Here is a 21112-nt window from a genome sequence, read left to right on the forward strand (position 1 = left end):
ATCTGAGTCCCTACGAGCCACCCAACTTCTTAATACCTTGATTTAAACAAGGTAATGACTGTTCATTTTACTACAAAATTGGCAGAATTTAAGGAACATGTGTGTTTGTACACACAATATAAACGCAGGGTTTCTTGATAAAACCCAAATCAACCATAATGTGATTTCTATGTTTTTTGTGACAATGATTAATAGCCACATAATTTTTCCCCCACAGAGATAACCACATAATTTAACTGTTCCTGAACATTTACTCTTATATGCAGACAGAATGTTTCAAGGAATATTCTTGTATGTGAAACTTTGTCTATGTCTGATGCTTTGAGAGATTCCTAGACAGTAGTTCACTAATGGTAAAATCTGACTTAAAAACAAAATAAAAAAATTTCCCATCTAATTGTAGAGTTGGTTTCCAGGGGTAGCTAACTTACTCTTCAATCTCTATGAGATATCAGTAAAGTCAGTGCTGGCCCCAAGTGAATTTACAAAGTGACACAACACACTGTTAGCAGGGGATTTTAACCAATGAGCATTTATTAAAAGCCAGTGGTGCACCAGGCACAGTTGCTGTCCGGTAGGTTACCAAATACAAATGATGGGACCAGTTCACTTATTAGCTTATCCGATTAAACAAGACATTTCATAGAAATGATTATAAAATGCACTGCTGAATTTTTTTGCACTTGCAGATCTTATGGTACCCTACCCTAAATAATTAATAAAAACCAGCCAATCCATACAGTAAAGTTAGCAAACCACCATTCCTTTATTTTAGTCAGCAAAGGAAGAAAACAATGTAGTCATGCTGAAACAGAGCGGCTTCAGCATAAAATATTAACATCCTGTTTCCAAATTGCTAGCACAGTCCACTTAGAATATTACACATTCGCTGTTTGTCATCCTGTATTAAGTCACTAGTACACCTTTGGGTTTAGATTAGTTTTGGTTTCAAAAGGAGTTAAATGTAGTACTTGAGTCCAATACCTCAGCTTCTTGTCACGAGGTGGGAGAATTACTCCAATTACAAGTGAGTTATGGATCAAAACCAGAACATAAATAAGCCAGTTTCCTCTACTTTGGCTGGTATTCTTGCCAGAACTGAAACATTAAGATTACACAGGTGATTTTAAATGACAAGTCGCAAAAAGAAAACTAGACAAAACATAGGCACGGCTTGTTTTGAAGCAAATCTGTCCATTGAGAGCCATTAATTGCATTTGGGAGATGCATGGCTAATTTGTTGACGTCCACAGAGTTCACTAGTACAGTCGGCAGGTTGGTCAAGAAGGGGGTGAGGGAGGGAGGACAGGTGGGGCAGGGAGTGGAGTGTTTTTTGCTGAGTGTTTTTCCTGGTCACCACTGAACCGCAGTCCTTCCAGAGAGGACCCCAGGGGTCTTCCAGAGACCACCGGGACCTATTTTCTCTGGCTTGCGGCAGCAGCAGAAACTGCCTCCAAGAGTCAAGGTGAACATTCATTGCACAAGAACCAAGATTTTCCCCTCCCCTTTTCCTGAGCTGGAGACCTCCAAGTGCAAACGTGTCTGGATTCTAGTCAGGTCGCGCCTCTGACCAGCAGGAGGCGTCTGCCAGATCGCCGGGGGAGCACCTTCCGCAGAGGGAACCGTGAGGTATGACGTTGGCCCAAGCCGCCTGACTGCTCAGTCGCCATTGTCAAGCAGCTTTTGTAGGTTGCTTTGTATCTGGAATTTAGGAAAGAGGGGCTCTCATTATAATTTGGAGGCATCTGCTAGGTCTAGATACTGTTGCAGATAATTCTATCTTGAATATAATGCTACACATACAGGTGGAAACAAATGCATGCTTTTGTCAAATCGAAGAAAAATTTTAAAACAGTGTAAGGAAGGAAAAAAAAAGTCAGGAGGGGTCAAAGGATGACATGGAATTAAAAAAGAACTACTAGCATTAGCTGTGACCTAAATGCATTCAGAGACACAAGGAAATTGGCCTTCACAGAATCCATTCTGAAGATGCCACATAATAACGTTAGCACAGATATACAACATTTCCAGGAATATTATAAGTTCTTTTTAAAATTACTTATTTGAAAGTCACAGCTGCAGAGAGGGAGGGAGAGATCTTCCATCTGCTGGTTCACTCCAAATGACCGCAACAAGGGCAGAGGCTCGGCTGAGACCAGGAGCCAGAAGCTTCTTCCTAGTCTCCCACTGCTCCCTGAGGCAAAGTAGCTAGGAATTGCTGGTACTAGGGACCAAGTCAGGCCATGCTTCAAACTTTTCCTCTCCACCCGGTGTCACAATGTTAAGCCCCATGGCCAGGGAGGGAGGATGTATGAGTAAAATCAGATAAACCCTGAGACTGCTTTGAGCAATGTGTAAAGCCTAACACATCCACTCTGGGGCCCCTGGGTACTGATGCTGCCATGCTCTCTGATGCACTGTGGGCCTTCCAGCCGGGCGCCTGCCCTGCCCGAGATGGGCTGGCAGCTGGCCTGCAGTGCACGAATTCTGGTTTCTGTTCCCTTATTGCACAGTGTGCTGTCCAAGCTGAGTCTGGCAGGGGAGAGGGAAGAAATGCGAGATTCCATGTGTTTCTGATGCAAAGACTATCATTTGTACATCAAAATCAACAAAATTCAAAACTAACACCTCTCCCCTGTTGAAGTCATGATGAAAGCCACATATATGTAAGTTCAAAAGAAACTGAGATGCTAGATAGTGTTGGTGAAGGGAATCAGACAGTTTACTCCTGTGTATCTCATCCCTCTTCCCCAGTAAGTGTGACTGTGGTACTACACAGAGCACCACAGCGCAGGACCATGTGAGGGTGGTTCCACTGGAGCACTGGACTCCAGATTTACCCTGAAGGATGGTACCAAAGCCTTCGTCCTACAGGGAGGAACGGCAGTGTGGAAGGGAGGGAGGTGTCTGGATTGCGTTTAACCTCCGATTATTTTGCCTTGTTCACACTCCCACTGCCACCTAGGAGTGCACAAGCTACAGGCAGCTTTGCTCCAGCTCTACCTGGCTGTAGGAAGATACTTTTCAAGGTCAAGGTAAGTTGTGGCCTTGCTGATTCTAGGAAGCAGTCAGATTGCTGCCAACACAACCAAACAGGCAGAGACGGGCCTGGTGCAAGTTCTAGGTGTGTGATTGTACAAGGGTGTCACCTTGAGCAAGGAAACTTGAAGTGGATTCTTCTGTTACAGAAGAATGCTGCCTCCTGTCCCTCAGGGCTCCAAGTAGGCCTGGATATTTTATGGATGCTAGTAGCCATTCTGGGTTGGGCTGGGGTGCCTTTGGGTTTGGGCTGCTGCTTTCTAATTCATTCCCTACTGCTGTGCTGAGCCTTGTGTTAAGTGGTCGCTAGCTGCTGGGCTGCTGGCACAGAGATGTAAGTAAGCAAGGAGAAAAATCGACAGACCAGCAAAAGCCTGTGTTTTCAGGATAATGAAAAGTTACTCCTTTGTGGAAAGAAATCGTCTTCCACACTCCCTCAGCACACTGCTGGTGCCGAGTGTGCAACTTCCCCCAACACTCCCATGCTGGCCCCCCAGAGCCAGGAAAGCAACGGGTCACCTTTTCTAGTTTCACTATGTTAGCTGAAAGCTCTTGGCAGAGGACTTCCACGTTCAGTTGTACCTGTGAACCAAGGCTGGAGGGTACCGTCTGCCTGTGAGAACAAAGCAAAAAATGACCATGGTCAGGGATGGCCCAGGAAGAAGCACAAGGATCCCATTTCAATGTATGTGTCAAAATCTGGCTGTAAAAGAGCTCTTTCCTTTAAGCCTAAGTTCTCAACAAACTTGGTCAGGCACGGTAAAGGCTGGAGAGGGACTGACATTGTGGCATACCCCCTGAAGCCAGCTCCCAGCTGGGAGTGGCGTTTGAGTCCAGGTTGCTCTGCTTCAGTGCAGCTCCCTGCTGCTGCGCCTGGAAAAGCAGCCGAGGAGGGAGAAGTACTTGGGCACCTTCCCTCCATGTGCCAGGCGAGGATGAAGCCCCTGCCTCCTGGTTTTAGCTGGGCCCAGCCCTGGTCACTGAGGCCATGTGGGGAGTGAACCCCAGAGAGGTAAGGTCTCTACCATCTTTCCTGCCAGTCGGCTTTTCAAACACAGAAACTTTATCATCATTCTCCCAAACTCACACATCCTACTAATTACTAGTCCCATCAATTTTTGTTTCTTGGTCACACATTTCTTTTGATCATGAAGATTCTGTGTATTTGTTAAATGTGCTATTTGAATTGCTTCTTTTCGGTGAAGGTCTTGACTCACTGCAATCTTACTAAGATAAAATTGTATAGTTTAAAAATGGGCCAAGGTCATGACCACAGGACAATGTAAAACTAGACTTGTTTATTGCTCCATGACTGGTAAACAGTATAGCAACTCAAGAATGGTTAGGACATTTGTTTCTAGGAGCCTCTTACTTCTTCACTCTACATGTGCACTTAACAGAATGTTCCCTGCATCTAAGTTTGCCTAGAAGGAGGCTAAGCTCGGATCAGTGAGCAAGTGACAGCAGGGGGCAACGGCCTTACCCAGGATTATGGCTGTCCACAGTGGAGGTTAGTGAGCCCAGTCGTTCCTCCAGAGTGTTAATTCTGTATCTCATGTAGAAGGTTGAGATCATTAATGCACAGACACTGCCAGGGGATAGAAGGGACATTTTCAAGTGGTTAGTGGCCAGAAGCTAATCATAAAACAATCACCTCAAAGCCAACCTTGTATACACCCAGTGAAACATTTTCCAAATTAACGAGGCTAAAGATACTTTGAAAAGATGTTTTAAAAAACATCCTGATGTTAACCACAAAGCTTTACAGCTTTAAAGTCCTCCAGTGCAAGTAAGTGCCTTGATGGGTAAATTGTGGACATTCCACTAGGACTGCCCAAGGCCAGGGTTCCACCTCCCCCCGGGACTAGAAGGACCTGCATGGAGTGGCCATCCTTGTCCTTTAAGTTCCTTGTTTTGTTGGATATATGATTGAGCACATCCTCCTTGGTGGGTGCAGAACAGTCTACACCCAGGCCAGGCTATTTCCAGAAGAGCAATTGCTCGCAGATTAGCACTGAAAGAGTGGCTGCATTTTGAGTAAAGGCGATGGCATTTTGTAGTTGTTTTGGCCTCAGAGGACATAGAACAGTTGGGAAAATCTGTGATTAGAGGAAACACACCTCATCGTACACAGAGCAATTTTCCAACTACAAGTGTCCAGTAGGCACTCAGTCCTCTGCCAGTCTTGGCATAATCATTATTAAAACATTACCTAAGCTGATGAAAAAAAATCAACAGCAGAAACATTTTCAAAGAAAATATATGGATCACATTAGAGACAACTGGTACACACCATGGCTCTTGGCAATGTAAAAACAGTTGAACCATTTTCTAAAGTCAAAATAGCAAACTGATTCACTTACACAATTGCATAGAATATAAGAATATGGTGAAGGGTTGGACATTTCTGAGACTTGACTTTATGCAAGATTCCACTTGTTTCCAATTGACCTATTGGGTAGAAGACAACGAAATGCAACAGTTGATAAACCACAGCACACTTCTTTCATCCAGCAGTGTCGCTACAGGGAAGAGGGACTAAGAACAGGACTCATTCTCAGGTAACAGAAGTCTTTCAGCTGTCTCTGAAGCTGATACTTAGTCCTTCCAACAAAACTCATTCCATACAGTTACCGCGTCTTCCCTGTGCTGTTGGTAATGGTGAACAGTGCAGTACAACAGTAGGTTATGCTACTAGGAATAGTGGGTGAGTCTCACTTTCGTTTTACCAGCAATTCCCGATGCACAATCTCAAAGTACTCAGAGTAATTAAGTGACCTTAGTGAAAGCTATCACTTTTGTACTCTACCCCCTCAGTAAAGCATAGAACTGGGCATTGCTGGCTGGATGCACAAATATATGTCAAGACCTGCAGCAGAAGGGAAAGGTGGAAATATGAAAGGTGAGTTAGAAAGGGAAACAAGGGGACCCTTTAAACGTCCCCTAGGAATCCCCTTGCTTACTGTGTGCAGGGTGACTCTTGGCTTTTCCTTCAGGTCCTCTGTTTGCATGGATGTCTGCACGGGCTGGTTCTCCTTTGGAGACATTCAGAAATGTTTGGGATTCAGTCACATGGAAGTCTACCAGGCCAAAAAACCAAACGGGGTGAGTTTTCTCCCTGGGGCATTAAAAACAGCAGACCCCATAACCTGAAGCAGTGTCTCACTGTGCACAATGGTCAAGGACACAAACAAACCTTCTTTGCAAGCTGACTGGCACAAAAGCAGAAAAGGAGCGCCTATCACCACCCCACAGCTCACCGCCAGCATTATCGTGGGAATAAGAGGTAAGCACACATGACCCATTCCTTCCAGCCACCCTGTTAGATGGCCATAAAGGCAGCAAAGGTTTACTGCCCTGGCAAGCCCTTTGCCCTGAATCATCCAGACTCCCACTCAGCCTGGAGGTTTGTGTGCTTTTGTTTGGGAACGGGGCCAGATGGGGATGTCTGGGGAAAATCCCACTCTCGGGCAGACGTACAGACCTCGCGAGTGCTCCGACTCCGGGGTCTGAGAGCCGGAACTGCTGTACCCTTCCATGTCCTGCCGCCTTTGCCGAACCACCCCGTCCAGATCCGGGAACTCATTGAAATCCTGGAGGAGAACAAGGAAATGAAGAAGCCTAGCTCCCTGTTAAGCCAATAGGCCGTTGTGAACCCCCTCTAGCCTTTCACTTGGGCTCCACCCATCACATACAGAGCAGCAGGGAGGACTACCCCAGGCCTTAGGGGTGTTTCCGGCAAATTGCTGTCAGTCTGGCTACTACAAGGGAAGTTATCTGGCAGTTATATTTTTGTCAGCAAGCAACCGCTAGCTTGTTAGGATGTTGTCTCTAGAAAAATTCAGAATGATGGTGGTTGTCAACCTTCCACCGTGAAGCGAGGGAAGCCTCCTTAGTGATCTGCAGCAGGATACAATGCTGCAACCACCAAGGTCGGAGAAGGTGGAGACTTCTCAGTCCAAGGGATTGATCGGTACTACCAAGTTACAAAGGTTTTTGTTTTGATTTTTAACAAAGTTTGCATTGGAAAGGCAGAGGAAGAATGATGATCTAGATTGGGATCTCCCATCCATAGCTGGGATGCTTCAAATGGCCACGACAGGCTCAAGTTGGGAACTGCAAGCCCAGTGCAGATTCCCCATCTGGAGAGCAGCACCATAGCTGCGTGAGCCATCCTCTTCTGCCTCCCAGGGTGTGCACTGCAGGAAGCTGGACGTGGCAGTGGAGGGAGCCAGGACAAGAAACCAGGCATCTGATTATGAAATTGACTGTTGAGTGCTAGAGGACAACTACAGCAGGAAGTTGGTATTTATTAGTTGAAGAAATGGAAGTTAAAAAGCTTGCCTCACAAGGGCTGGCACTGTCATACAGTGAGTACTACTGCTGTCTGCAAACTGGCATCCCATAAGCGTGCCTATTTGAGTCCCAGCTACTCCACTTCCAGTCCGGCTCTCTAATGCACCTGGGAAAAGCAGCAGAGGATGGCTCTGGTGTTTTGGCTCCTGAACCCAGGTGGCAGATGAGGAGATTGCTAGTCCAGGCCCTGGCTGTTGCTGCCATCTAGAGTAAACTGTGTCTAACTCTGATTTTAAGAAAAAAATTATTTGAAAGAGTTTTCCTGATGACATATCACAGCTGAACAAAGCCAAGGTGAGTGCAGTCCCGCTGTGCTAACTGGGTTTCCTGGATTCCAAATGCCAGGAGTTTTAATTTATATTGTATTGCTTCCTACTACTTTGTAAATTTTTATGTAATGTAAAACCATGTTAGTATACAGTTAGTTCAGTGGTTTTCAGAATACTTACAATGTTGTCAGCTCATCTACAGTGTCCTATTTTACAACACTGATGTCAGACCCAGAGCACATACTCTCTGGGTGGTGGGAAGTGGTTACTCTGACATTTCCCTCATTTCACTGCCCAGCAAGCAATGACTTCTTTCTTTCCTCCTTGTACTTGTCTAGTGGGACATTACATACTAGAAGAACTATAGGACCCATTGATGTCACAGCCTGTTCCTTTTTGTGGCTTACTATCACTGTACCAATTATGGCTCATCTTAAAAATTCATTCATCATGGATTCATGATGGGCATTAGGTTTTTGTTTTCCCCATCCCCCCTTTTTTTTTTGCTGTGTGAATCATGATATTCTGAACATTCTGGTGCTAGTGTTGGTGTGAACATGTTTCCCATCTATTTTGCTGCTTCATTAAAAGTGAATATTTAACAATGTTCAATTTAGAGATGGTCATCTGGCTGAGAGAGAACTCTCCTGGCAAAGTATTGTAGCATTACACATACAAATCTTGTACAAAATGGGTCAGTGTTTCATCTCATGGCTCAGCAGCTAAGAGACTTGCATTCCAAGTCAAAACACCTGGCTCTGGTACCTGGGTTCCTTGTATCTGCACAGGAGGCCTGGATTCATTCCTGCATCCAGGCACCACTTTGGGCAGGAGAGAATCCAGGATAGGAGGACTCTGTCAGTCCACTTATATGTCTGTTTCTCTACCTCTCAAAAATTTTAAAAATCCTCTACTAGCAGGAGGAACTACTTCCTACTGCAGATTCACTCCAAAGTCAACAAAGTTGGAGGGAGGCAAACCATGTCTGCCTGTAGCTGGGTGTGGTTCGCCTTCTATTATGGTGACTTCTGAGTGTGCCTTGTCTTGTTCTAAGCCATAAACTCTTTGAAGGCAAGCATTCATTTCGATTTTTCCTGGTATCCTACCGTGTGCACTAGCACAGTGCCTTGAACTGTTAAGATATTCATTGATTTGTAGAATGATTCATGCCCTGCTTCAAAGATTTGTGAATCCTTCCAGAACAATACTGACAAGCAAAGTTTGCATTGCTTGAGTGACTAGTAGCTCACAAAGACACCGTATGGTCAGTTTTGCTTTTGCAGGGCAACCCTTCAGCTACTTCAAAAGGTTTATGGCATCCTAAGTTCCCTCTCCCTTAGGAGAGCGGTGTCCTATTTCTGCAAGTGTACCTCAGGTATTCTGGCCCACAGCCTTCCTGTAGCCACTGACACAGGGTAAGCATGGATATAACTGGGGGGACCATATTGCATCCCCCCTTTTTCATGTAGATGGTTATGTAGGCAACTTACCAGAGGCAGGGATGAAGGACGGTCTACTTGGAAACAGTGTTCAGTAGAAGATGGATTGGGAGTGCTGCATGGGTTGGGACTTGCATTCTGAAATGACGTGAATAAAAGGAAAAAGCAGCTTAGCAATGAAACGAAGAAACACAAGAGAAGATGCATCCCTGAGCTCCAGGACGGCAGACTCACATCTAGGTGTCCACACACGGACTTGAGCAGTTTGTAAGTTGAATCTCTGGAGAGTAGGGAGACGAATATGTACTGAAAAAGAAAAGAGGATCATTAGTAACAAAGCCTCTAGAAGCAAGATTTCAGAGTTCAGGGAAGCATCTGAATATTGTTTTTATTTTCAAACGATATAGCCCATTCTCTTGGCTACATTCTCATTTATCCCATTTTTAAAATTCCCTTCCTGCTATAAAGTTGATAGGGTCCCCCACCAGAGCAGTGTGATCTCACAGCCCAGTTGAAGATTAATGAAGAAATGTAGGGCAAACTGAGGGCTCTGGTGCCTTCAGTTAGTGCAGATGGGCACAGACAGGGCTTGTGGCATGTGCTAGGTTCTCCGGAAGGCCTTTCCTCTCTTTTGTGTGTGTTTTTAAAGGTTTTCTCTGTTCTGGCCTAGATTTCCATTGAAACAGTCTTAGTGGTTTTTAAGAGCTGCTCCTTTCTCATGCCACTTACAGATTGTTCCCTGCATAGTTTTTTTTTTCCTAGCAGAGGCTTCTAAGTGAGCTATGCCAAAACACTAACATGAGAGCTAGACCAGTAATTGGGAGGCAAGAGGAAAAATGATGTTACCATCAACAGTGTTCTCTGAAAGTACAAAGAAACTAGCTATGCAAGCACTACAGAAAGTCAAATTGAATCGAGACAGGTTGATGTGGTACAAAAATGCAAAGTCATAAGTTCATGGATTAAAATTTTCTGGGAGGGCCCAAGAAAATTTTTTAATTAGTTCTTTGAAACACTGCTGATTTTGAGTTGCAGACCCTTTTTGAACCCCTTTTTTTTCTCTTCAGGGAGAGAACCTGCTATGATTTCCAAGTTCAGCAGTTAGATCCAGTTGCTAATTTTGGCTCTGACAGTATACTAAGTGGGTGATGTTAGGAAATTAATGTTAACTATGCTTTGTAGGGTGAGTGTATGGAATAACCGAGAATATATAAGGGAAGCACTTACTGTAAGCCTGCTAAGGATTAGGTACTCATGGCTGTTAGCTGCTGGTATTAAACTAGCCTTTCATTGGTGGGTGCTGTGGTGAAGTAAAGCCCTCGCTTGAGATGCCAGCATTTCATGTGGGCGCTTGTTTGTGTCCTGGCATCTCTACTTCCCACCCAGCTCCCCTGCTGTTGGCCTGGGAAAGGCACTGGAAGACAGTCCAAGTGTTTGGGGTCCCTGCTCCCACATGGTAGACCTGGAAAAATCTCCTGGCTCTTGGCTGTGTTGAGGCCGTGTGGCAGTGATCCAGTGAACAGAAGATCTCTCTCCCTGTCTCTAACTCTTCCAAATAATTTTTTTTAAAAAAAGGCATTTGAAATATGAAAATCTTTTCTTCCAGGATGGCCTCTTATCTCCCCTTCTCCCTTCTTTTCTGTTAAGTTATCCAGTATGGTGAGAAATTAAATGTAGCTTTGTGTTCACAAAAGCAGTAGATAAGATGAAACAGCAATTTCAAAAGAAAAATAGCCCAATGACTGCTCCCTTTTGCTTGCCAACCAAAATAAATTCCACTTCAATGCCAATGTTTCTGGTTGTACCCGTCAGGGGCAGCCTGCCAGCCAATGCCAGCTCTGGACTCTCTGGGTACAGAAGAGTATAGTAAAGGTATAGTATACTCTACACGGTATAGTAAAGGCCTTCGGGCCTGCCGCTGAGGCTGCCACTGCTGAGCAGGCTGCAGTTCTGTGCATCTGGGACAGCTCCAGGAAGGTGGGCACTGGGGGAAGGGGGTGCCTGTGTGCCCTGCTGGCTCCTCAGAGGCACCCTGCCTCCCACAGTCACCTGGGTTGTAGTTGCTGTTTTTATATTTTTCAAAAATGATGTCAAAAAAGCTTAGCCTGGTCCAACAGATGGCAGGGCAAAGTAGGAATTAAGCCAACCAGAATGCAGAGCTGGCAACAATGAGGTGAGAATAAATGACCTGGTGAGAGTGTACAAGGCCGGGCAAGTGCCTCAAGGGGCTCATGTCCAACTCCGTTCTCACAGAACATGCGTCTCCTGCTTCCTTACAGGACACGGGAGGGATCACGGCTGAGGGTCTCCCTCCTTGGCAAGAGGCCTGGGCCAGGACTGTGGTGTACTCACCCTGTCTGTGACTGTCGCTATAATCAGAGCATTTGGCACCAGGAGCGCGGTTTTGGTTTTCTTTATTAGGGTTACTGAGAAAGCCGGAATAGAGATCTGAAAAAGAATCACCGAGTTAGTACCCATCCAGACTTCACTGGCAAGCACCTGCAGCCTTCAGGTTCAAGGAAGAAACAAAAACAAAGCAGCAGCAGTAAGCTCTCCGGCTTCCACTGCAACACAAGAATGAAGGTCAAAGCCTGTCGGGGGCTCCATCCCCGAGCTGCTCACCTCAGCCAGCGCACACACGCAGCTCGTTGTTTCTGTCACACATCTTGGTGGCAGCCTTCATTTCCAGGCACAGAACACAAAGCAACATCTCCTTTTAAAGATCCAGTCTGAGGTTCTAAAGGCATTTCTGGGGTGAGATCTCATGGGGCCCTAACCTCCCTGCACCTGCGCCCTAGACTGGCAGAATGGCTGCTCACCGTTAGAAACTGCGAGACCCGTCTCCTGATCCCATCAACTGGAGACGGTCTTGACAGCTTGAGATTTCCCAGGAACTGAATCATATATGCAAATGTCCAGTGCCAGATAACAGCTTGTGATGATGAAATCACAAGACTGGTAAGTTCCTTTCTGGTTCAGACCATAGAGAACAACCACAGAGCAAGCTATTTGGATGCCCTCAGTCCGCAGTGGATCCGGTCAGACCCACAGGGCTGTTGGCGAGGAGGATATCCTGCAGTGTCGCCAAAGCCCAGGGAGCCTGCAGAGCCACCTCTCACCCCGTGGTGCGGGGACCCTCTTGTTCTCAGATCCACTCTCCGCTGAGGTTGGCGCTCTCGCCTACTTAGGACTACCCAGTGTGTCCAAGACTCTTTTTTTCTTTAAAAACAAAAAACCGGGTCACTGCTTTCAGCTTTGTGTTTGTCCTCTCTTAGGATGAAGATTACGATTTTAAAACCACTGGAGAACCATATCCGCCTGACACTGTATTTGCTGCCTTTGTGATTCCTCCAGTTGCTCGGCAACCGTGCTCACTTCTGCAGCCGTCCTGCTTGGCCCAGAGACGCTCCTTCCCTCTCAGTTCCCGAGAACTCACAGCGGTCACCAACACTCACTTCCCTCCTTTCCCATTCCATGGGCAAGCTTTGTAATCCACAAATATGATGGAATACTGCTTAATAGTGCTTTGTATCATTCAGATAATACTGTGATCCAGTGTTCTAAACTTGAGCCTATGTAATAAATATTAAAAAATTTGTCTCATTTAAGAAGAGTATTGTGCTAGCCTGCAGACCCAATGTGATCCAAAAAGTTTCTATTCCAGTGCTTTATGTAATTGCTGATGGTCTTAGGGAGATTATTTAAATAAAGCATATCACACAGTTTTTAATCAGTTACTTCCTGAGTATTACAAGTGCTGACTCAGAAAGCATGAATCAAACTGAGTGAAAACTCACTGAGGTCACGCAAACCCAAGCTATATCTCTGACTTCCTGTTCTAGGTGCTTGCGTGAAACACATCCTCACAGCTCATAAGGAAAGCATGCCAACATACAGCGTGATCTTTTCCCTTCTTTTGTGCCACAGTCACAAGATCCTCAGTTTAGAAGGTGGGGTCCTGGGAAAACTGCCAGTGTACCGTCTTCCCAGCCAGGTGCGGTGCACCTTGCTCCCCCATATCTGCGTTTAATAATGTGATGGGAAGACAGAATATCAAAGTACCCTTGGGACCGTAGACATGTGACTCTCCAAGATGAGGCCCTTTCCACTCCATTTCCTGCTCATTTCGTGAGGTTTGAAGTTCAAAGGGAGCTGGGGTGGGTAGCTTATGTCACTTCTTGTACGTCTCTTAAGACTCTGATGGGAACTGGGAAGAATCTGGTACAAAAAAAGTTTCTGAAAGTACTTGTTCTGGTTTTACAAAATGTCTTTGAGACAAACTACAGCACAGCCTCCACATGAAACGTGGGGACGGGGCTGAGAGGACTAGGGCACAGTTGTGGGCGAGGTCCTGAGTGGTCCCTATAGGATGCACACTTGTCTGGGCATGACACCTTTAAAGGCATAATCACAGCTGAGATTCAGAAGCACAGCGAACTCTTAAAACAATATTCACAATGCATTAAAACAAAAAGCCAGGTTAGCTTGCTTTTCAAAAATGTATACCCACCTTAGTGTCTTTTCCAAACACCTTGGAATGAAAACAGATCCAGTTTTCAGACACAAAGAGCTTTCCCTGGTACAGGATTTCTTTCTGTAGAGCACAGGTAAAGCCTGGGAGAACACATACACGTAGAACACTGTTTAGAACTTCCTCAGAAAGTAACAAGGAGGGGCAGATGGGAATTGTACACCATACTCCAAACTCTAGCCTCTTAGTCAAAGAACTCCAATTTGTGTTCTAATTCAAAGTTGTGTGGGGTTTAGAATAATCAAGTGAAGAGGGGAGTCTGGCAATGCACAGAACCCAGTTTCGTGAAGGCCCCACCCATGCAGGTGTCCATCTGCGTGCTAACCAGCACGAGTCCTGCATGCCTCTCTTCCCGGGATTCTCACCAATGACTTCTCAGAAACACATGGTCTGATTGTGGGAAGAGCATGTGACGCACACCTCTGGTTTGAAGCTCTTGGCAGGAGCCCAGCATCTTGTCCTAACATTTGTACACCGGGAGAGGCTAGTGTAGAAGCCCAGGCTCGGCGATGAAGCAGATATTTCACTGATACACTGGGCAAGAGATTTAGCCATGAGCACCGTGCCCACCACACCCTGCACAACACAGGTGTGAGCAGGCATGCCCACGCAGATCACTGTTTTCTCTTGGCCCTTGTCTTCTAGTGGCCTCTCTTGACCCGAGCTGGTTATCATTTAAAAAAAAAAACTCAGGAAAATTTAATCACATGCATTGCAGCAGTAAAACCAGAAGGTAAAGATACCATTCTAGATGATTCCACATGGCGAGATTCAGTTTGTCTTTCTATCCTTGGGTCTGCACACTGAAGCTGGCATTACTACCACATTAGGACTTTCGGAAAGCTATTACCCTGGATATAGCTCCTTCCCTGGGACATACCCTCTTTCTCCCGACCAAATCAGTTAACACCTTTCAAAATAGGAGCTTAGGATGTCAAATGGGTCAGAACTTACTTTGCTTTAGTGGCTCCTCTGTTGGGACCTCGAGAAACAACTTGTGAAAGTGCATATTTGCCTTGTACTGTAAGGAGAATGAACACAGGTGTCACCTTTTTATGCAACATGATGCCTTCAACTTCAGTCATAACCACAATTCTCTCCCTTAGTACTATCTTCAGGAATTCGGTCTCTCCCATCTTCAGGTCTCCAAGACAACCCATCTGTGACAAACAGTGGGAGTTTGGGCACCAAGGTTTTCTTTTCCAATATTAATGCCTTTCTGATTGATCAGAAGGCTGCAGATTGTGGTGGGTCTTGTGCTAAGATGAAAGCACTAGACTTGGATATCACCGATGAGAAAGAGATGAAATTCTAAGGGGTCTCACCAAGGCAGGTACTGGATCCCGTGAGTACTCCAGAACAGCAAAAGGCTTCGGGGTGCAATTAGGCAGATCGAAGCCTCGGCTGCACCTCTTGGTTGGTATGCGGCCATAGCCTGCTGACTTAACCTCCCTGAGTCGCTGTTTCCTTTTCTGTGCCTGAGTTCAGGAAAAGTTCCAACCTTGGAGAATGACCCAAGGCTCAAATGGGACAACACCTTATGGGACCCGCTGCTTGGAGCTAGCTGTACTGAAGGTGTTTCTTGGGCAGCCACGGGGCGGATGACAGTCCTGACCTCAGACAGGGCAACAGAAAGCTCCCTCGCCCCCAAGTCTGAAATGCTGCCAAGTTGCCTCCCTTTCAAGGCATCTGCTTTGATAGCTGTGACAATGACACTATCCAGCTAGCAACTTACAGTCCTTACAAAGCTCACAATATCCTCGCCATAACCCAGGCAGGGACCCTGTGACTTGGGGCACCACACAGTCGTGAAGAGGTGGAGCTAGTTGCTCTCCTGCAGCATCTCTCTGCCTTTTGGGAAGCCAGCTGGCTAAGGAGAAGGCAGAGAGAAGCACAGAAGGGCCCAGATGCTTTAGGATCCGAAGTAGGAGTGGCTGCCCTACTGCTGCTCTAAGGAAGAGCCATGACCCACGTCGTCAAGGCGACAGACAGGCTGCCAGTGACTGCCCGAGGAGGCCTTGGATGAAGTGATTTCCAGGCTGTTTCCCAGCAGCACACTTCGCATCCAGAGAGGGATGCTGGAAAGCCAGATGATCTATGGGGGCTCCACGAGACTGTGTTTTGAATTGCTATAGACTCTTGGCCGCACACTTGATTTAAAATATTCTAGGCTAGATCCTCTTCAAAAATATTAATGTAATAAAAGGCAAAAAAAATAGTAGTAGTAGTAGTAAGAATGAGCTACTGAGCTCCATGGGAAGCCACATTGCAAATGAATGCAGGATGGGACTCCTGATGGGGCTCTGGAGAGAAAAACAAAACACAATGTAACCTTTACAAACGGCATTCATTCCTGGGACAAATGGGATGTGGAACAGGGTTTCACAGCATGCCAACTGTTTTTAGCACACATGCATGGATGCTAAGGTGAAGTTTAAAAAAACCCTGCCATTCAAACTCTTGGCACCAGTCATCGTGCACCATCTAGAACACAGCACCTGAGTGGTAGGTACCCTGCATGTATTTCAAGGCCATTCCTGGTGAGGAGCTACCGTCCCAGGACCTGCTCCAGGTGCAGGGCTGGCCCTCTCTTCAGCTACATCATCTGACTCTTGCATGTTAATATACAATGTCACGTCTGCCCCCTCTGCGTCCTGGTAACTTTCAAGGGGGAACATGGCTGTGGGTTCCTGCGCTCTGCGCATGTGCTGGAGCTGAGGGCCACTGCATGGAACTCATCATCACTCAGATGCAACTGTGACTGTCATCGCGGTGGGATATGGAATGGAGCAGAGAACTTGACACCTGTGCCGTGGCTGTGCCAGTCCCGAGCGACAGCAGCTGCCTCCGTGGGCCATGCTCTGGCTTTGAGGGACTCTCACCCGTGGGCACAGCACACTTTCCCAGATTACCTGGCTGGAAGAGGAGGACTTTTTCCTTTCAGCCTTTGAGTCACTTTTGCCTTCTGCCTTATAGTCATTCTTGTCACTTGCTAAGGAGGCACCGTCAAAGCTGGATTTTGACCTGGGGAAATAAAACCCAAGGGATTTACATTTTTTATGTCACTCTTTAATTCAAACAGACCTTGGTTATCATACCATCCCACAAGGAAACTAGGTTTTTGTTTTTCTCCTAGATATCAATTAACCATGTCTGCCACTCTTCAGGGCATTAAGGTAGCTTGTGTTTTAGGAGACAAGGATGATTCCAGCTAGTTCTACACAACCTCCGAAGTGAGAAGTAACAACTGAGTTGTGAAAGTAACTGTATCATCTTCAAAGTATTTTAATCAGTTGAAGGAGGAGTACTTGAGGCAGATGAATAAATAAAACTGCAGCTATGGTTCATTCAAGGAATATTTTTGTTTCAGAATCCATTAATATTTAACAGGTGTTAACTGAGAGTGGCATTGTGTAAAATGCCTTGGGCACACAAGGACAGTATTTAGGCTTAAGCAACCCTATGCATGTAGGCATAGAATGTTTTTCAACAGGCAGTATTTAACTTAGTATTCAAAAACAACACACGTCTCAGAATTAGGAGATGGTATAGAGTAGAAGTCTAACATAAAAACAGACAAATAGAAAAGTCTGGGCTTCTTTTTTCTCAAGATTCATTATTTACTTCAAAGGCAGAGTGACAGAGGGGTAAAAGCAGTTCTTTCATCCTTTTCACTCCCATTATGGCCCCAACAGCTGGAGCTGGGTTGCGCTGGAGCCAGGAGCCCATACACTTTGGAGCCATTGTCTACTGACTTTCCAGGGGAGTAAGCAGGGCTTTGGACTAGAAGTGAAACAGCCAGGACCTGAACCTGCACTTTGATAAGGCATTGAAACTAGGACCTTAGTGCACTATGCCACAGTGCCAACCACAGAATATGGGTTTAGTATGCTCAGCCTAAGCAGATGAACCAGGATTGGGTATGAAGCAATAGAATATCCCAGGGGCAGTACAAGTAAGATCATAAAAATATTTTTTTGGACCCGGCGCAGTAACCTCGTGGCTAAATCCTCGCCTTGCATCTGCAGGGATCCCATGTGGGCATTGATTTGTGTCCCAGCTGCTGCACTTCTCAGGGATCTCCAGATCCCTGCTTGTGGCCTGGGAAAGCAGTAGATATCCCAATGTGTGGCCTTGCACCCACATGGGTGAATTGGTAAAAGTTCCTGGCTCCTGGCTTCAGATCAGCTCTGCTCTGGCCATTGCGGCCACTTGGGGAGTGAACCAGCGGATGGAAGATCTTTCTGTATATCTGCCTTTCTAATGAAAAAATAAATCTATATGTATATATATATATATATATATATATTAATTAATAAATGTATTTGAAAATCTGAAGGAGAAACAGACAGAAAAACAGACCAAAGTTCTGCCATCAGGTGATTCAACAACAGTCAGAACCAGGCCAAGCCAAAGCCAGGAACCCAGCATTCCAGTTGAGTCTCCCACATGGGCGGCAGGACCCAAGTGCTTGAGCCGTCAACTGTGGCCTTCCTGGGTGAGCATCGGCAGGGAGCTGGGATGGGAACCCAGGCCCTCTGATACAAGCTGTGGATGTGCCAAGCGCCCGCCCCAGAGGAGCAAGTATGAAGTCAGGTTCTCCTTTGTCCTGTTGCAGGCAGAGACGAGCGCCCAGGATTCCCTTCTCAGGCAGCTCTAGGCCTGTGAACGTATATGTCCCGTCATCTCTACAGCTCTAACCAGGTGCATCAGGGTGGGTCACGGGCACTTGCAGGAGATCAACATTAATATATTCTGTAATTATGCAGTTGCTCTATTGTTTGGGGGCAGGGAATGGTACATCAAAGTCCTGATTTCGCAATTATCTTTTAAAATAAAGCTCAAAAATATTTGGTTCAAACATGAAGAATATGAAGTAATTTCAGTGGCACTCAGCGGAAATGACTGAAGTGGCAAACACCGAGGCTGGGGTTCTCACAGTTGGGAAAAGATGCTCTAGGCGGTGTCTCCGGCCCCCTCAGCTCTCATAGCTGAGACTTCCCCAGGATCCACGCACAGCTAAGCACCCCTCGGCAATTCCACATAGGCCATGGAACCCACTCAGACACAGGAAACCAGGGAATCCACGAGTAAACACTTAGAGTCTACTTGAAAATAAAATAAATTCTGTGTCCAATTACCCTGTAGGTACACAATGCAGTAATTCAAACAGGTCCGCCCTAATGATGCAACTTAACAAAAGTGGGCGCAAGCAGCATTGTGGCAATCAGCTGAGGACCTGGAAGCCCGGAGGCAGTGGGCAGCTTTATTCTCACAGGAGCTCAAGGCCCAAGCAGCACAGGGCACCACGGCCTGCAGAGCCCTGGCCCGGGGCGCTGCCTGTTAGTCACATGGCGTTGATTTCTTTGGGTCTTCTCAGTTGCGCCACTCTCACGTCCTACAGGCGACAAGAACAGCCCTGGAGGCCCAGGGAAAAATGAAAATATGGGGCCTCAGACACAAACATTATAAACAGTTTCTGGGCCAGCACTCCATCCTGTGGCACCAGCTTCCCATATGGGTGCCAGTTTGTGACCTGGCTGCTCCACTTCCAATCCAACTCCCTGCTTTAGGTCTGGGAAAGCAGCCAAAGATGATCCAAATCCTTAGGCCCTTGCACCCAGATAGGAAACTTGGATGAAGATTCTGGCTCTTGGCTTTGTACTGACTCAGCTCAGGCCACTGCAGTCATTTGTGAACCAGCTGATGGAAGACCTTCTCTCTATATCTCTCCTTCTCTCTGTAAATCTGCCTCTCAAAAAAAAAAAATAAATTTCAACCAGCAAGAGCGTTAAGCCAAGTGGAAGGCCTGGAGCCACAGCACAGAAGGCATGGGCATGGGGCAAACCGGACCCACGCTGAGGATGAGTATGCAGCTCTTATGCAGAAGCCTGGGGAGATGAGAGCGGAGCCTACAGCAGCTGCAGGCGTATGGCCACCGTCATAAGAACAAGAAACAGCCTGCTCTGTGCCCAGATGAGGAGAATCAGTTACAGAATGAGGCGGGAGGCCCCGAGGTGAATGAGAGGAACAATGGGGAAGGAAAACAGGGGCCTGCAGACAAAAGTGGGGATTACACGGGGAAAAAGACACTCTGGGTTCCAAAGGAAGGACAGGTTTACAGAGCAGCCCCAGCAGGGAGTGACAAGCAGAGGCCACCTGTCCCCTGCAGCGCACACTGGAAGGGGTGGGAGGTGGATGGGCCAGGGAGCAGCTCCTTTAGCTGGCAAGTCGGGATACAAAACCCCAGACACCCTGCACTGCGATATGAGTGATTCCTTTTTTTTTTTTAAAGACTTATTTATTTTTATTGGAAAGTCAGATTTACAGAGAGAAAATCTTTCATCTGCTGGTTCACTCCCCAAGTGGCTGCAATGGCTGAAACTGAGCCGATCAAAGCCAGGAGCCTCTTCTGGGTCTCTGACCAGAGGCTTTGGGTCATCCTCGACTGCTTTCCCAGTCCACATGCAGGGAGCTGGATGGGAAGTGGAGCAGCCAGGGTACAAACCAGTGACCATATGGGATCCTGCTGCATGCAAGGCGAGGACTTTAGCCACTAGGCTACCACTCCAGGCTGAGCGATTCCTTTTAGAGGCTTTACGGCAACATGAAGCCTTTTGTTGGAGAGGGCTGGGGACCACAACTGTGCATCTCAGCCCCACACAAAGGACCCCGGCTGGGCTCCTAGAACGGCTGCTCATCTGCCCTTTTCTGTAGCTTCCAGGCCGGCCAGGGAGACACAGGTGCACCCATTCTGGGGCTGAGCAGACTCTGCCAGCCGAGTCTGAGAGCTGGACCCTGCAGAAGGCTACAAGGGGGAAGGGGAGCACAGGGAGCCACTGCCCAGCCCTGGAGAGCCAGGCTCCAATGCTTGTCGGGGTGGTTCTTGGCCAACAGCAAGTCTCCACTCTTGACAATGACCATGAGACTAGAGGGAGCAGAAGGGAAGAGAGTGGGTGAGGACTCACCAAAGGCTGAGGCTTCTCTTGGAGTCCGGGGACTCGGTGTCCACGGAGGGGGGAGGAGATTGGGCTGCTGGCGATTTACACACCTTCTTCTTCTCCTCGGCACCATTCTCGGCCTCTGAGCTGGAGAAGAAAGACAGGCGCTTCACCTTCGACATCCAGAGGGAGGTGGAAGGGAAAACGATGAAGTACCCACGCTTCCTGGACAGTGGGACAATCCTCAGGCCCCAGCGGCAGGCTCGACAACTGTCACAGCTATGCCCTTTCTCTGTCTCCATCATGAGCCCTCTCGGCAGCAGGTCACACCTGCTTCATTTATGACAGGGCGACGGTGAGCTCCCAGGTCTGGGCCGCGGGCCTAGTGCCGCCCAGCCCTGCCCTGCCCTGCCCTGCCTGGCTTAGGTGTGTGCCGGGCGACAGATCACCTGGAGGTTGGGAGGGCCCCCCACACACATGTGACCCGTAGTTTCCTGCAGGTGTTGGGAACCCCCGCCCCCTTTGTTTGCACTTCTC

The 21112-nt window shown here is 47.0% G+C and overlaps 1 protein-coding gene across 3 annotated transcripts in view; it reads right to left on the reverse strand.

Moving 5' to 3' along the window:
• Positions 1–505: 505 nt before the first annotated feature.
• The window catches only part of GRAMD2B (GRAM domain containing 2B), a 98287-nt gene continuing 77680 nt past the window's right edge, over positions 506–21112 (reverse strand). For 2 of the 3 annotated variants that reach the window (XM_012927385.2, XM_004586368.3), the window contains exons 2-14: positions 20603–20722; positions 16547–16658; positions 14589–14655; positions 13614–13717; positions 11456–11551; positions 9338–9409; positions 9155–9241; positions 6524–6632; positions 6003–6119; positions 5403–5490; positions 4523–4627; positions 3559–3652; positions 506–1701 (exon numbers count right to left, since the gene is read on the reverse strand). In XM_012927385.2, the coding sequence (XP_012782839.2) occupies positions 1660–1701; positions 3559–3652; positions 4523–4627; positions 5403–5490; positions 6003–6119; positions 6524–6632; positions 9155–9241; positions 9338–9409; positions 11456–11551; positions 13614–13717; positions 14589–14655; positions 16547–16658; positions 20603–20722 (1213 nt within the window). In that variant the 3' untranslated portion in view covers positions 506–1659. Of the gene's footprint in view, positions 1702–3558; positions 3653–4522; positions 4628–5402; positions 5491–6002; positions 6120–6523; positions 6633–9154; positions 9242–9337; positions 9410–11455; positions 11552–13613; positions 13718–14588; positions 14656–16546; positions 16659–20602; positions 21004–21112 lie in introns of those variants that run through there. The other variant, XM_058677371.1, reaches the window with a different exon arrangement.

The sequence above is a fragment of the Ochotona princeps genome, chromosome 19, assembly GCF_030435755.1.
Source record: "Ochotona princeps isolate mOchPri1 chromosome 19, mOchPri1.hap1, whole genome shotgun sequence".
NCBI lineage: Eukaryota > Metazoa > Chordata > Mammalia > Lagomorpha > Ochotonidae > Ochotona > Ochotona princeps.